The sequence below is a fragment of the Stegostoma tigrinum genome, chromosome 6, assembly GCF_030684315.1.
Source record: "Stegostoma tigrinum isolate sSteTig4 chromosome 6, sSteTig4.hap1, whole genome shotgun sequence".
NCBI lineage: Eukaryota > Metazoa > Chordata > Chondrichthyes > Orectolobiformes > Stegostomatidae > Stegostoma > Stegostoma tigrinum.
The window spans coordinates 49,535,822-49,552,760 of record NC_081359.1 but is presented as its reverse complement, the minus strand read 5'-3'; the positions used below and the strand labels follow the sequence as shown (position 1 = coordinate 49,552,760).

Genomic DNA, 16,939 nt, shown 5'->3' with positions numbered 1-16,939 from the left:
CCCCATGGATGCTGCCAGACCTGACTGAATTTCACCATCCTCTGTTCTTTGTTTTATAAGCTTTTTAGAGTACCTGTTGATGTTTTTCTGATTTTGTTTTAGAAACCTTGCCACTGATAAACTGACTAACATGCAGTTGCTAGACTTTGTACCCTCTTTTGAGCTGAGTTCCATGAGTTTAGTTGTGCATGTGCTAACTTCAGAGATTGCTGTCAGTTTCAAAGGACCACAAGCATAACAGTAGCAGTTTTGTTGTTTACACCACCGAATTGAGGCTACTGCGTTTAGTGAATCCACTGTAGTTCATCTTGTGATTAAAATATCTTTAAACCTTTTTGAAGACTGTTGATTAAATCTTTGCAATCAGTAGTAATCAATCTAAAGTTCTGGGTAGGAATGTATTTTTTTAGACAGTAGTTTGCTTGTGTGTATTACCCTAATTCATAACTTTTCTTTTGTCTCAATATTAGAATGGAAGAATGATGGAATGGATCTAAATATGGGCTGTGGGGTTGGCATGCCACTTTCCTTCCTCTGCCTTGCCCTCCTGCTGTTCCAGCTCTCCAGCTTTAATTGCAAGGGTCACCAGTTTCAAGAACGAGCTTTGCCTGCAAACTTCCAGTTTACACACTTTCTATATAATGCCACTATTTACGAGAACTCTGCTGCAAGGACTTATGCCAACAGTAAAGTTAAGATGGGGATAAGCTTGACTGATCCATCATGGGACGTTAAATACAGAATTATTTCTGGAGATGATGATAGCTTCTTCAAAGCAGAAGAAGTTTCACTAGGGGATTTCTGCTTCCTAAGGATAAGGACTAAGGGAGGTAATTCTGCCATACTGAATAGGGAGATTCAGAACCACTACTCACTTGTTGTGAAAGCTGCCATCAAAGGGGATGCTGTGGAGGCTTGGACAAAAGTAAATATTCAAGTTTTGGATATGAATGATTTGCGGCCTTTATTTTCTCCAACAACATATTCTGTAACAATTCCTGAAAACACACCATTGAGAACAAGTATTGCGCAGGTGACAGCAACTGATGCAGATATAGGATCAAATGGAGAGTTTTATTACTATTTTAAAGATAGAGTTGACATTTTTGCTGTACATCCAACTAGTGGTATTGTTTCCATCAGTGGCAAACTGAACTATGATGAGAGAAGCCAATATGACCTAGAGGTTTTGGCAGTGGATCGTGGAATGAAACTTTATGGAAACAATGGAGTAAGCAGTACAGCAAAGCTAGTTATTCATATTGATAGGTTTAATGAACATGCCCCAATACTAAGCATAGTGTCACACATTCCTTCCTTGATGGACATTGATCCTATCTATGCAATTATCACTGCAGATGACCTGGATGATGGAGTTAATGGTGAAATTGAATCAGTATCTATTGTGGCGGGTGATCCTTTAGAACAGTTCCATCTTGTTAGAACTGGGTTAGGAAGCAGGGAATATAGGATAAAGTTAGCAAAGACAGTGAATTGGGAAGACATCCCTTATGGCTATAATCTTACTCTTCAAGCAAAAGATAAGGGAACTCCTCAAAAATTCTCTGCAGTGAGAATTGTACATATCAAAAATCTGCAGGAAAATGAAAACAGAATATCTTTTGCAGAGGATGCTTATGAAGTGCAAGTGAATGAATTTGCTCCCCCTGGAGTAGTAGTTGTTGCTGTTAAGCTAAAGCCTGAACCACAGAATGTGAAATATAATCTTGGTGAAACTGAAGATGCTCAGTATTTCTCCATTAATCCTCATACTGGCCTCATCACTACGACACAGCATATACGCATCCTTGAGAGAGAGTATTTCATATTGGAGGTGATGAGCAATGTCAGCGAAATGAAAGTTCAAGTTGTGATAAAAGTAGAAGATGCCAATGATCACACACCAGAATTTCTTCAACTATCATACGAGACATCAATCAATGAGAGCATGCCTATTGGTAGCAGTGTTTTAGTTGTTACTGCGACTGATAATGATCAAGGAGAAAATGGATATGTGACATACAGCATTCGCAGCCTGAACCCATTACCTTTTGTAATAAACCAGTTTACAGGTGTCATCAGCACAAGTGAACTGCTGGATTTTGAATCTTCACCTCGGAGTTATAGGTTTTTTGTTCGGGCCTCGGATTGGGGTTCACCTTATCGACGTGAGAATGAAGTAAATGTAACTGTATATGTGGAAAATGTGAATGACAATAAGCCCCTCTTTGAAAAAGTGGACTGTCGAGGAGTGATTTCTCGTGAGTTTCCTGTTGGGGAACAAATAACCACAGTCTCGGCTATTGATGTTGATGAGCTAGAATTGGTAAAATATAGGATAGTCTCTGGCAATGAACTTGGATTCTTTGACTTAAATTCTGACTCCGGTGTGCTTTTCCTGTCAAAAACATTGGACAGTGCAAATCCAAAAGATGGCTGCTTTACACTTCAGATAACCGCTACAGATGGAGAGAATATTGCTGATCCTATGTTTCTTAATATTTCATTGGTACATGGTAAGCCACCTACGAAGGACTATTCATGCAGAGAAACTGGAGTTGCGAAGAGACTAGCGGAAAAATTGCTCAAAATGGTAAAAGTGAACAATAAACCAAAAATGGAGGACTTATTCCTTGATCTCTATTCAATTAACAGGCAGTCACCACAGTTTGATAAATCGTTTCCTTCTGAAATAGCCATTAAGGAAGATCTTCCCACTGGCAGTACCATTGTTAAGATCCCAGCTTCTGATGCAGATAGTAGCTTCAATGGCAAAGTTATATACGCCATCTCTGATGGCAATGTTGATAGTTGTTTTAATATTGAAATGGAAACAGGATGGCTAACAGTTCTGATGCCAATGGATCGTGAACTAACTGATAAATACATTCTTAACATCACTATTTATGATTTGGGGTCTCCTCCAAACTCTGCCTGGAGATTGATGACGATCCATATTCAGGATGCTAATGATAACAAGCCTCATTTCTTGCTGGAAAGTTACTCTGTTAGCATTCCAGAGGATACAGTGATTGGTACAGAAATAGTTCAGATTGAGGCTAGAGATGAAGATTTGGCTCACAACAGTGAAATAATTTACACGTTATTAACACACACCCCCCAGTTTGCTATTAATGCCACAACTGGCATGGTTTATGTCACTGGGTTGCTTGATCGGGAGTCGATTGCTAATTGTACTCTGAAAGTAGAAGCCCGTGACCAAGCTGACTCCGGTCCTCAGCTATATTCCGTGGTAGATCTGGTGATCGTTTTTGTGGATGTTAATGATAATGCTCCCCGTTTTGTTCCTTCAAGTTATTTTGTTAGGGTACTTGAAGATATGCCTGTCAGTGCTGTGGTAACATGGCTTGAGGCCCATGATCCTGACCTTGGTTTAGGTGGTCAAGTGCGCTATTCTTTGGGAAATGATTATAATGGGAAGTTTGAAATTGACCGAATCAATGGAGTTGTACGTCTTTCAAAAGAGCTGGACTTTGAAAAACAGCAGTTCTACAATCTGACAATTCATGTTAAAGATAAAGGCCGGCCCATATCGTTGTCCTCAGCATCCTTTATAGAAATCAAAGTAGTTGATGTGAATGAAAATCTTTACGCACCACAGTTTTTGGAATTTGCTAAAATGGCATCTGTAAAGGAAAATGCACCAGTTGGGACAAGTGTACTGCAAGTGACAGCAAAAGATGGTGATGGTGAAAGGGACGGACAGATTCGGTACTCTATCCGGGATGGCAGTGGTCTTGGTCGTTTCACTGTAAATGAGAACACGGGTAGGTCCATGCTGAAAGCATGAAAATCGTTTATTTACATTGCACGGCATGACATTTTTAAAAGTGTTGCTAATTTACTTAAGTATCTGAACTGTAAAATGCTAAATTTTATATGGCAAAAGATAATAGTATTCATACCTTTTGCTGTGTAGAAATTACTTAAATGAGTCAAAATTTCAAAATTGTTTCTGGGTAAAAGTGGAGTTTAATTGTGCCGATACATTGAACGTCTTGTCCTCGTTTTATTGAGCTGGGTTCTTACATGTGATTCTTTAAAATTTGCTTGGTGTTGGATATTTGTTCACTTTTTTTAAGCTGTCAGTGTTCACCGCTGGTTCATAATTGATACAGCGCACGTTTCCTTAAATTCTGATTTGGGACAGTTGTATAATTTGTAACTACACTACTCTACTCTATCTAGAATATTGCATTTGAAATGCATATTTAATACACGAAAAGGGACCCAAGCAATAAGGACTGTATTGGTGTCCCCAAATTCCATGGAGACTTTCGATATGGCATAGTAGGTTAAGGCAGGCCAATAATGCACAATTGGTTGTTGTAGGCTGGGTGCTACATATGTTCAATTTTAGTAATCATTTCATTAGTATTAATATTAATTCTTAACTCTAGGTCAACGTTAAAGTTGTGAAAAGATGTGAAGTATGTTGTGCCACACCTGTCAAGTTTTATCAACAAATTTGAAATTACATAAATACTACATGTAGTAATTTTGATGCGATCAGCCACTTATTTGTTTTTTATTTCATAAAGGAGTTGCTTCATTATGAAGCTAAGATGTGCTATGCAGTATGCTCTTGCTAACATAGATCTATGTGTCTTTGAGCTCATGTTTTAACAACTATGCTATGAAAATACTCAATAGCTGTAGAAAATATTTAAATTCATATTTGAATTTTTGAATAGTGCATATTGGCTATTTATGAATTCCTAGTAGCATTTTATTGAAAGTAAAGAGTCTGCTTTGGATTTCTTCCTGTTTTATGCTCTTAAATACTGAACAATCACTCTGTCTGAGATGAAAAGCAGCATATTAAATTATCGTGACCTACAATTTGCACAACAGTAAATTAGAAAATAAGTCAGTTATTCTGCTGTGGAGCTGGAGGAACACAGCAGGTCTGGCAGCATTAGAGGAGCAGGAAAACTGACATTTCTGAAGAAGGGCCCCGACCCAAAACATCACCTTTCCTGCTCTGCTGTATTCCTCCAGCTCCACACTTATCTCTGACTCCAGTATCGACAATTCTTTACTACTGTTATTCTGCTGATTGCACTAAACCTTGGGCCACAAGGCAGTTTTTCAACAAATAATATCCCAGTTGATTAATCAGAAGGAATGTCAAAATCAAAACTGTTATGCTGAGTTCAGTGATAGTTTCAGGATTCATGCTGAGCTTTGCTTCTTTACCTAATCTATTTGTTTAAAAAATTTGAAACTTGAGATTTTAAAATTCGATCATTTATTGTAAGCCAGATCCTACGTTGTAATTAATGACGAGCTGTCATAAATATTTTTTGTCTTTATAGTCCTTTGGTGTTGCAGAGTGTAAGTATTGTCAAGAAAAGACACATTGAAGCTTTTTGTCTTGCACCCAATATGGCAATTGGCAAGCAAACCAATGTTTACGTTGTTTGAGAGAAGAGTGCTTGGCAAGAGGGCTCTGACATTACCTACCAATCAGTATTCTGCTCTCGCATAGGACAAAACAACACTTGTACTTAGTTGGATATTTGTAGGTGGTACTGATTGGTGCAAAAAGTAGAAGTTTGAAAATGTATTTTTTGGAAATACTCAACTTGTTTCCAGTTGCTTTCAGAGCTTACTGTAGAAATACACGAGCATTCAAAAATTTACTTAAGCAATAATGTAAATTACAATGTTTGTCACTATAAACTACAGCTTTAATACTGATTAAAAGTCATGCATTTTGAGGTTATTTACTCTGAAAGTTGGACAAGATGTGGAAAAATGTTGGAATTGCTCCATATTCTGAGATTCAAGAGAAAATATTGAAAATTAGTTGGAAGAAAATTAGTGTTTTGTGGTAAACTGTCTTTTTTTATTTCAGTACCGTGTGAAAGATATTGATGTTCATAATGACTAAATAAAATTAGGGATCTTTTTGTTGAATTATATTACAATTATGACTAAGAGCTTTCAGCTTGCCAAGTACTTCCCAATCTGATGAAGCCAGAATTTTATATTATTTTTTTTATTAACAGAGGTTCAATTCCCAAATGTTGACCTCACTACTTGCCTGAGAGGTGGTGACCCTCAGTTTAAACTCACCATCAGCTGTCTTTCTTTGAGACTGCAACCTATGATCCTCTGGGACAATGACACCTTTACTTATAACAAACACCTAGTGACTATCCATCCCACAACAGCACAGCATCTCCTGTCCACCACTTGCTGTCTGCACTAGAACTGACCATCCCCAAAAAAGTGACTTAAGCCCTACTGGCCCAACTGCACATACACTCAACCTGAACTACCACTGACGCAGCCCGCTCATCCAACTATCAAAGCAGTCACTCAACCAGAATCTTCCATCCAATGACCTAACTACTTAAACTGATCAGACAACCCACTGATCACCAGAATGCAACAACTACCCAAATTTGGTCATAATCACCTTTTCATCCCATGCAGCCACATACCTCTCTAATCCACCTATTCCACATCACATACCTCACCGGCCTGGTTATTCAAGGGGCTTAAACCTTTTAAAAACTTACACATTGTTAAAGAGATGTTCTCTATCTCCGAGCTCCTGCACACTCCGTGTAGAGGGAGTGTAGAACTCTGATAAGAGAAGCTATATTATGCTTTTCTGTGTCAGTCAAATGGAGGAGATGGTGGGGGAAAAAATCTGGCTGTAGCAAATTGGGAAGCGGACCGAAGATGGATAGAGGAGAAGATAGGTGGAGAGGAGAGTATAGGTGGGGAGGTTGGACAAGTCAAGGGGGCGGGATGAAGTTAGTAGGTGGGAAATGGATGTGCGGCTTGAGGTGGGAGGAGCGAATAGGTGAGAGGCAGAACAGGTTAGGGAGGCGGGGACGAGCTGGGCTGGTTTTGGATGCAGTGGGGGGAGGGGAGATTTTGAAACTTGTGAAATCCACATTGATACCATTGGGCTGCAGGGTTCCCAAGCAAAATGAGTTGCTGTTCCTGCATCATTGTGGCACTGCAGGAGGCCCAGGATGGACATATCATCTGCACCACCCACACCCTCCACCACCTCCCAAAACTTCAACTCCCCGGTCCCCAACGCCTCACTTTCGCCATGGTTGTCCAGTCCCTATACACCAGCATTCCCCATGCAGATGGCCTCAAGGCCCTCCACTTTTCCCTGTCCCACAGACCCGACCAGTCCCCCCCCTCCGACACCCTCATCCGCCTGGCCAAACTCGTCCTCGTCCTTGCCCTCGCCCTCGCCCTCAACAACTTCTCTTTCAATTACTCCCACTTCCTACAGACAAAGTGGGTGGCCATGGGTACCCACATGAGCCCCAGCTATGCCTGCCTCTTTGTAGGTTAGGTGGAACTGGCCCTAAACCCCACCTCTTCCTCCATTGCATTGATGACTGTATGGTGCCACCTCGTTCCCAAGAGGAGCTCGAACAGTTCATCCACTTCACCAACACCTTCCACCTCAACCTCAACCTCAAATTCACCTGGATCATCTCCAACACATCCCTCACCTTCCTGGACACCCCTGTCTCTATCTCAGGCAACCACCTAGAAACTGTCCATTTCAAGCCCACCGACTCCCACAGCTACCTAGAATACATCTCCTACCACCGACCTTCCTGCAAAAATTCCATCCCCAATTCCTTTGCTTCTGCCGCATCTGCTCCCAGGATGAGACATTCCACTCCTGCACATCCCAAATGTCCTCGCTCTTCAAGGACTGCAACTCCTCTCCCACCACCCCACGCAGTAGTCGTGAATGCCCTCAACCGAGTCTCCTGCATCTCATCCCTCACACCCTGCCCCTGCAATAACTGCCAAAAGAGAATCCCCCTTGTCCTTACATGCCACCCCACCAACCTCTGCAGACAATGCATCATCCTCTGACGCTTCTGCCATCTACAATCCGACCCCACCACTAAAGACATTTTTTTTTTTTCCGTCCCCACCCTTGTCTGCCTTCCGGACAGACCACTCCACTGGGTCTCCCTTGTCTGCTTCACACTCCCCTCCAACCCCACCACACCTGGCACTTTCCCCTGCAACCACAGGAAGTGCTACACTTGCCCCCGCCACACCACCTCACTCACCCCCATCCCAGGCCCCAAGATGACTTTCCACATCAAGCAGATGTTCACCTGCACATCTGCCAATGTGGTCTACTGATCTGCTGCACCCGTTGTTGCTTCCTCTACATTGGGGGACAGCAAGTGGAAGCTTGGGGACCGCTTTGCAGAACACCTCCGCTCGGTCTTCAATAAACAACTGCACTTCCCAGTCATGAACCATTTCAACTCCCCCTCCCATTCTTTAGACGACTTGCCCATCCTGGGCCTCCTGCAGTGCCATAATGATGCCACCCGAAGGTTGCAGGAACAGCAACTCATTCTGCTTGGGAGCCCTGCAGCCCATTGGCATCAATGTGGATTTCACCGGCTTCAAAATCTCCCCTTCCCCCTACCACATCCCAAAACCAGCCCAGCTCATCCCTACCTCCCTAACCTGTTCTTCCTCTCACCTATCCCCTCCTCCCACCTCAAGCCGCACCTCCACTTCCTAACTTCTAACCTCCTCCCGCCCCCTTGACCTGTCCGTCCTCCCCGGACTGACCCATCCCTTCTCTACCTCCCCGCCTACACTCTCTCCTCTCCACCTATCTTCTCCTCTATCCATCTTCTGTCCGCCTCCCCCCTCCCTATTTATTTCAGAATCCTCTCCCCATCCCCCTTTTTCTGAAGGGTCCAGGCCCGAAACATCAGCTTTTGTGCTCCTAAGATGCTGCTTGGCCCGCTGTGTTCATCCAGCTCCATGCTTTGTTAGCCCGGATTCTCCAGCATCTGCAGTTCCCATTATCTCAAATTGGGAAGCGCTCAGCAAGTGGAAAGATTTTGGTCATAAGTTTAACATCATGCAACAAAAAGACCCGTACTTATTTTGTAAGTATGAATGTCACTATCTTTCACACTGTACTGAAATAACAAAAATAGACTTTACCACTTAAGCATTGTTTCTTCGTCCAACTAATTTTGCTGTGACTCTGTATTGCAAACAAACCACCCAGCCTGTTGAACCAGCTGACGACTCCTTTTTATGTTTAATGTTTGGGTGAGTTACACAGCTGGTATTAAACTGTCTTAATGCTTGCTGGATAGATATTGAGTTAAATCCCTGAATGTGACCCAGTTCTCCACTCTTGGTTGATCCCATTCAATGGACAGTAAATAATAGGAGCAGGAATAGGCCATTTGCCCCTTCGAGCCAGCACCACCATTCATTATGATTATGGCTGATCATCCACAATCAGTATCCTGTTCCTGCCTTATCCCCATAACCCTTGATTCTGCTATCTTTGAGCTCTATCCATCTCTTTCTTGAAAGTATCCAGAGAGTTGGCCTCCACTGCATCTGGGGCAGAGCATTCCATATATCCACCACTCTCTGGGTGAAGAAGTTTTTCCTCAACTCTGTTCTTAATGGCCTACCCCTTATTTTTAAACTGTCCTCTGGTTTTGGACTCGCCCATCAGTGGAAACATGCTTCCTACCTCCACAGTGTCCAATCCCTTAATAATCTTGTACATCTCGATCGGATCCCCTCTCATCCTTCTAAACTGAAATGTATACGAGCCCAGTTGCTCCAAATCTTTCAACATATGATAGTCCCACCATTCCAGGAATTGATCTTGTGAACCTATGCTGCACTCCCTCAATAGCAAGAATGTCCTTCCTCAAATTGGGAGAGCAAAACTGCACACAGTACTCCAGGTGCAGTCTCACCAGGACCCTGTACAGCTGCAAAAGGACCTCTCTTTGCTCCTATACTCAATTCCTCTTGTTATGAAGACCAGCATGCCATTAAGTTTCTTCACTGCCTGCTGTACCTGCATGCTTGCTTTCGTTGATGTACAAGAACACCTAGATCTCATTGTACTTCCCCTTTACCTAACTTGACTCCATTGAGATAGTAATCTGCTGTCCTGTTCTTGCCACCAAAGTGGATAACCACACATTTATCCACATTAAACTGCATCTGCCATGCATCTGTCCACTCACCTAGCCTAGCCAAGTCACCCTGTATTCTCATAACATCCACCTCACATAACGAATGTGAAATGAAATGTAAAGATGGCATAAAGTCATGAGAAGTTTAAACTTTCTGGGCAATTCCCATAAATGTCTAATGTATGTAGGGGTTTAGGCTTTTTGCTCCACCACCACCACCCCCCCCCCCCCCCCCCGAACCCTAAACAACACTTAAATAGCTTGCTTGCATAATGCTTTGGAAGAAAGGAGTTTGCTATTAACGATGCCTTTCACATCCTCGGGACATCATGAGTTTTGGAGCCATCTTAGAATGGTTAATTTGTAGTCATTATTTTGTAGACAATTTCTCCAAAGTTTTGCAAACTGTCAATGGTACAAATGACCACAGCCCATTTTAGAGATTTTGATTTGAGTGTTGAATTTGGCTGAACCACAGGTTTACTTTTCTTCAAAGATGGTTTGGAATCTTAAGTATGCTGGTAGCTATTTCAATGTTGGTATAATTTAGTACAGATTTTGAGAATTGTTGAAGAGCTGGCTGGCCACTGGTATTTATTGAACTAAATTGAACACCACTACTCAATTGCAAGCCTATTGTACATATGAATATTGGTTGTTTATGCCTGCTACTGAAGAGACTTGAATTTTATTGTGTAAACATACGAAATTTGTTCATTGAACTATATTTTAGAAAATGAATTAAAACCACGCCAATATAAAACTAGTGTCAAATTGATCTTTATCAGTAACCTGTAGCAGTTCGTTCTTTTATTTGCAAAGAAGTAAACTAAGGCTTCGTGATCAATTTGGTCCAAAGTTTTCACTGAGTTCACTGAAAATCAATGGCTATGCACTGTTGGTTGAGAAACGTTGTTACAATGATTTTGTATAATTTTCATTTGATATGTAGGTAAATTGTGCAATCTCGAGCTAATCTGAAGATATTTTGAGGTTAATTTACATCAACTCTTCATATCAATGAAGCATAAAAATTGCAAATGGAATTAAAATTGGATTAGTGGATTAATTTAATATATTTGGTTTGGTTTTTAAACTAATTAAGCTCAATTTAATTTTCATGGGCTCCACCTGGAGTGTTGAGGTTGATTCTGTTTTACTTTAGGAAGGGCAGTAAGACCTTGGTGAGAATGCAATGTAGATTTACTAGAATGATCATAAGGATAAAGGGCCTCATGTGGAGAGATTAGAAAACCTTTGAATACATACCTGGACAGAAATTTGAAGGCAGTTTGGAGATAATCAAACTCGAAGGCTACTCGAGTATATAAGGCTAAGGTTTTTCTAGAGGCAGATGGACCAGTAACCAAAGGACACAGGCTTGGAGAATTTGACAAAACAGATAGCATGAAGGAAAATTTTACATTGCGTGGCAAGTTGTTGTGATCTGGAATGCACTGCTTAAAAGGGCACTGGGTTTGTTAAATATCAACTTTCAAAGGGGAATTGCAGAAATACTTGAAAGGAAAAAGTGTTGTGGAGTGGAGAAAGAGCAGAGTGTGTCAGATTGGGTGTCTTTTCCACAGAACCAGCTCCAGGAAGGATTGGTTATTTGCCATCTCTGTTGCCACTTTCTATTTTTACATTCGTTGACTGAAGTTTTCATGTTGCTACATACGATTGAGGGAGTTTTCATAATATCTTTGTTCCAGTTACAGTTGAATTTAGTCCTACATGTCTCTGCATTGTGCTTACTAACTGAAGAATGAAAGCAGAAGTTGGTTGGTTATGTAATTGCAAAGATAAGGTAAACACAATTTTTAGCCATGTTGAAAGAATGGAGTGCATAAAAAGAGTAATTGATTTCATGTTTGCTCAGGTTATTTCCTCATGAAATGTGGGCATTGCTGGCTGTTCAGAATTTTTTGTCCATCCCTAGTAGCCCTTGAAGATGGTGAGCTGTTGCCTTGAACTACTGCAGTCCATGACCCACAATGCCCTTGAGGGAATCCCAGGTTTTTCATCAAATGACTCTGAAGGAATGGTGATATGTTTTGAGGTCAGGATGGTGAGTAGCTCAGAGGGGACCTTGTAAGTGGTGATCCCAAGTATCTGCAGCCCTTGTCCTTTTTAGATGGAAGTGATTGTGGGTTTGCAAGTTGCTGTCTAAGATCTTTGCCTTTTTGCAAAGGCAAGATTTGGATTTTGAGCTTGGCTTTATTTTAAATTTGTCTAGTTTGCTGTAAAAGGGTATTGGATTTTCATTTGTGGAATTAGGAAGTCCTGAAGTGCTTTACAGCTGATGAAATATTTTTGAAATGGAGTCACAGTTGAGCATAGAGTTGACTAATGTATGAGCAACAATGTTTAGAAATGTAAACAAGATTTCAGCATCTGCAGTTCCTACTATCTCTGGAGTATCTGAGGTAACAAGGTGTAGAGCTGGATGAACACAGCAGGCTAAGCACCATCAGAGGAGCAGGAAGGCTGACGTTTCGGGGTCTAGGCCTGAAGTGCCAGCCTTCCTGCTCCTCTGCTGCTTGGCCTGCTGTGTTCATCCAGCTCTACGCCTTGTTATCACTGAGACAAGATTTACCTGTTTTCAGTGCTCAGGCTGATTTTAGAATAAATATTGGGTAGAACATCAAAAGTCTACTTCTATTCTTCCAATAGTGCTATGTGATCTTTTAAGTCTACTTGAAAGATGAGTTGAGCATCTTGTCCAGCAGATAATACTTGTAACAATGCAGCTCTTCTTTAGAACTCTGCTGAGTGCTACCTAAGGACATCAGTTGAAGTATATGGAGTGGATCTTGAACTCATGAATATCAACCCAGCTGAGCATGTTACCACTGAGCTAAGGTTGATCGTATTTGTAAGAAACCATAAAACACAAGCAGAAATTAGGCCATTCAGCCCATCCAGTCTGCTCTGCCATTCAATCATTGTTGATAAGATTCTCAGCCCCATTTTCCCTGGCCAGTACATCCATCCTGAGATATGGGGCCCAAAACTGCACACAGTACTCCAAATGTGGCCTGACCAGAGCCTTTTAAAGCCTCAGTAGTACAGCCCTGCTTTTATATTCGAGTCCTCTCAAAATAAACGGCAATATTACAGTTGCCTTCCTGACTACTGACTCAACCTGCAAGTTAACCTTCAGAGAATCCTGGACTAGAACTCCCAAATCTCTTTGCACTGCTGACTTATAAATTTTCTCCCCATTTAGGAAATAGTCCATGCTTTTATTCTTCTTACCAAAGTGTATGACCTCACACGTTCCCACATTGTACTCCGTCTGCTACTTGTTTGCTCACTCTCCTAACCTGTCGAAGCCCTTCTGTGGCCTCCCTACCTCCTCAATACTATCTGTCCCTCCACTTTTCTTGGTATCATATGCAAACTTATCCAGAATGCCCAAAGTTTCTTTGACCTAGGTCATTTAATGTACAAAGTGAAAAGTTGTGGTCCTAGCACTGACCCTTGTGGAACTCCACTTATCTGTAGATAATAAAATGTGAGGCTGGATGAACACAGCAGGCCAAGCAGCATCTCAGGAGCACAAAAGCTGACGTTTCGGGCCTAGACCCTTCATCAGAGAGGGGGATGGGGTGAGGGTTCTGGAATAAATTGGTTGGGGGGGGGGGGGGGGGGGGCGGCGTGGACCGAAGATGGAGAGTAAAGAAGATAGGTGGGGAGGTAGGGAGGGGATAGGTCAGTCCAGGGAAGACGGACAGGTCAAGGAGGTGGGATGAGGTTAGTAGGTAGATGGGGGTGCGGCTTGGGGTGGGAGGAAGGGATGGGTGAGAGGAAGAACCGGTTAGGGAGGCAGAGACAGGTTGGACTGGTTTTGGGATGCAGTGGGTGGGGGGGAGAAGAGCTGGGCTGGTTGTGTGGTGCAGTGGGGGGAGGGGATGAACTGGGCTGGTTTAGGGATGCAGTAGGGGAAGGGGAGATTTTGAAACTGGTGAAGTCCACATTGATACCATTAGGCTGCAAGGTTCCCAGGCGTAATATGAGTTGCTGTTCCTGCAACCTTCGGGTGGCATCATTGTGGCAGTGCAGGAGGCCCATGATGGACATGTCATCTAAAGAATGGGAGGGGGAGTGGAAATGGTTTGCGACTGGGAGGTGCAGTTGTTTGTTGCGAACTGAGCGGAGGTGTTCTGCAAAGCGGTCTCCAAGCCTCCGCTTGGTTTCCCCAATGTAGAGGCAGCCGCACCGGGTACAATGGATGCAGTATACCACATTGGCAGATGTGCAAGTGAACCTCTGCTTAATGTGGAATGTCATCTTGGGGCCTGGGATAGGGGTGAGGGAGGAGGTGTGGGGACAAGTGTAGCGTTTCCTGCGGTTGCAGGGGAAGGTGCCGGGTGTGGTGGGGTTGGAGGGCAGTGTGGAGCGAACAAGGGAGTCACGGAGAGAGTGGTCTCTCCGGAAAGCAGACAGGGGTGGGGATGGAAAAATGTCTTAGGTGGTGGGGTTGGATTGTAAATGGCAGAAGTGTCGGAGGATGATGCGTTGTATCCGGAGGTTGGTAGGGTGGTGTGTGAGAACGAGGGGGATCCTCTTAGGGCGGTTGTGGCGGGGGCGGGGTGTGAGGGATGTGTTGCGGGAAATACGGGAGACGCGGTCAAGGGCGTTCTCGATCACTGTGGGGGAGAAAGTTGCGGTCCTTAAAGAACTTGGTCATCTGGGATGTGCGGGAGTGGAATGTCTTATCGTGGGAGCAGATGCGGCGGAGGAATTGGGAATAGGGGATGGAATTTTTGCAGGAGCGTGGGTGGGAGGAGGTGTATTCTTGGTAGCTGTGGGAGTCGGTGGGCTTGAAAGGGACATCAGTTACAAGCTGGTTGCCTGAGATGGAGACTGAGAGGTCCAGGAAGGTGAGGGATGTACTGGAGATGGCCCAGGTGAACTGAAGGTTGGGGTGGAAGATGTTGAAGTGGATGAACTGTTCGCGCTCCTCTGGGGAGCAAGAGGCGGCGCCGATACAGTCAGTGTACCGGAGGAAGAGGTGGGGTTTGGGGCCTGTGTAGGCGCGGAAGAGGGACTGTTCCACGTAACCTACAAAGAGGCAGGCATAGCTGGGGCCCATGCGGGTGCCCATGGCCACCCCCTTAGTCTGTAGGATGTGGGAGGAGTCGAAAGAAGTTGTTGAGGGTGAGGACGAGTTCAGCTAGGCGGATGAGTGTCGGTGGAGGGGGACTGGTCAGGCCTGCGGGACAGGAAGAAACGGAGGGCCTTGAGGCCATCTGCATGCGGAATGCAGGTGTATAGGGACTGGACGTCCATGGTGAATATGAGGTGTTGGGGGCCAGGGAATTGGAAGTCCTGGAGGAGGTGGAAGGCGTGGGTGGTGTCACGGACGTAGGTGGTGAGGTTGCCGTGGAGACATTAACCGCCTCAACCTCTCCACCCCTCTCACCCACTCCAACCTTCTCCCCGCAGAACAGGCAGCCCTCCGCTCCCTCCGCTCCAACCCCAACCTCACCATCAAACCTGCAGACAAGGGTGGCGCAGTGGTAGTATGGCGCACTGACCTCTACATCGCCGAGGCCAGACGCCAACTCTCCGACACCACCTCCTACCGCCCCCTCGATCATGACCCCACACCCGAGCACCAAACCATCATCTCCAACACTGTTCACGACCTCATCACCTCAGGGGACCTCCCACCCGCAGCCTCCAACCTCATTGTTCCCCAACACCGCACGGCCCGTTTCTCTCTCCTTCCCAAAATCCACAAACCTGCCTGCCCTGGTCGACCCATCGTCTCAGCCTGCTCCTGCCCCACCGAACTCATCTCCACCTATCTGGACTCCATTTTCTCCCCTTTGGTCCAGGAACTCCCCACCTACGTCCGTGACACCACCCACGCCCTCCACCTCCTCCAGGACTTCCAATTCCCTGGCCCCCAACACCATGAATACCATGGACGTCCAGTCCCTATACACCTGCATTCCGCATGCAGATGGCCTCAAGACCCTCCGATTCTTCCTGTCCCGCAGGCCCGACCAGTCCCCCTCCACTGACACACTCATCCGCCTAGCTGAACTCGTTCTCACACTCAACTTCTCTTTTGACTCCTCCCACTTCCTACAGACTAAGGGGGTGGCCATGGGCACCCGCATGGGCCCCAGCTATGCCTGCCTCTTTGTAGGTTACGTCGAACAGTCCCTCATCCGCACCTACACAGGCCCCAAACCCCACCTCTTCCTCCGGTACACTGACTGTATCGGCGCCGCCTCTTGCTCCCCAGAGGAGCGCGAACAGTTCATCCACTTCACCAACATCTTCCACCCCAACCTTCAGTTCACCTGGGCCATCTCCAGCACATCCCTCACATTCCTGGACCTCTGTCTCCATCTCAGGCAACCAGCTTGTAACTGATGTCTATTTCAAGCCCACCGACTCCCACAGCTACCTAGAATACACCTCCCACCCACGCTCCTGCAAAAATTCCATCCCCTATTCCCAATTCCGCCGCATCTGCTCCCACGATAAGACATTCCACTCCCGCACATCCCAGATGTCCAAGTTCTTTAAGGACCGCAACTTTCCCCCCACAGTGATCGAGAACGCCCTTGACCGCGTCTCCCGTATTTCCCGCAACACATCCCTCACACCCTGCCCCCGCCACAATCGCCCTAAGAGGATCCCCCTCGTGTTCTCACACCACCCTACCAACCTCTGGATACAACGCCTCATCCTCCGACACTTTCGCCATTTCCAATCCGACCCCACCACCCAAGACATTTTTCCATCCCCACCCCTGTCTGCTTTCCAGAGAGACCACTCTCTCCGTGACTCCCTTGTTCGCTCCACACTGCCCTCCAACCCCACCACACCCGGCACCTTCCCCTGCAACCGCAGGAAATGCTTCACTTGCCCCCACACCTCCTCCCTCACCCCTATCCCAGGCCCCAAGA

At 44.8% G+C, this 16,939-nt stretch overlaps 1 protein-coding gene across 8 annotated transcripts in view; it reads left to right on the top strand.

Annotated features, from left to right (window-relative positions):
- The window catches only part of fat3a (FAT atypical cadherin 3a), an 808,281-nt gene that overhangs the window by 208,966 nt on the left and 582,376 nt on the right, over nt 1–16,939 (top strand). For all 8 annotated transcript variants that reach the window (XM_059646553.1, XM_059646555.1, XM_059646551.1 and 5 more), the window contains exon 2: nt 471–3,788. In XM_059646553.1, coding sequence (XP_059502536.1) covers nt 488–3,788 — 3,301 coding nt within the window. In that variant the 5' untranslated portion in view covers nt 471–487. The remainder of the gene's footprint in view (nt 1–470; nt 3,789–16,939) is intronic.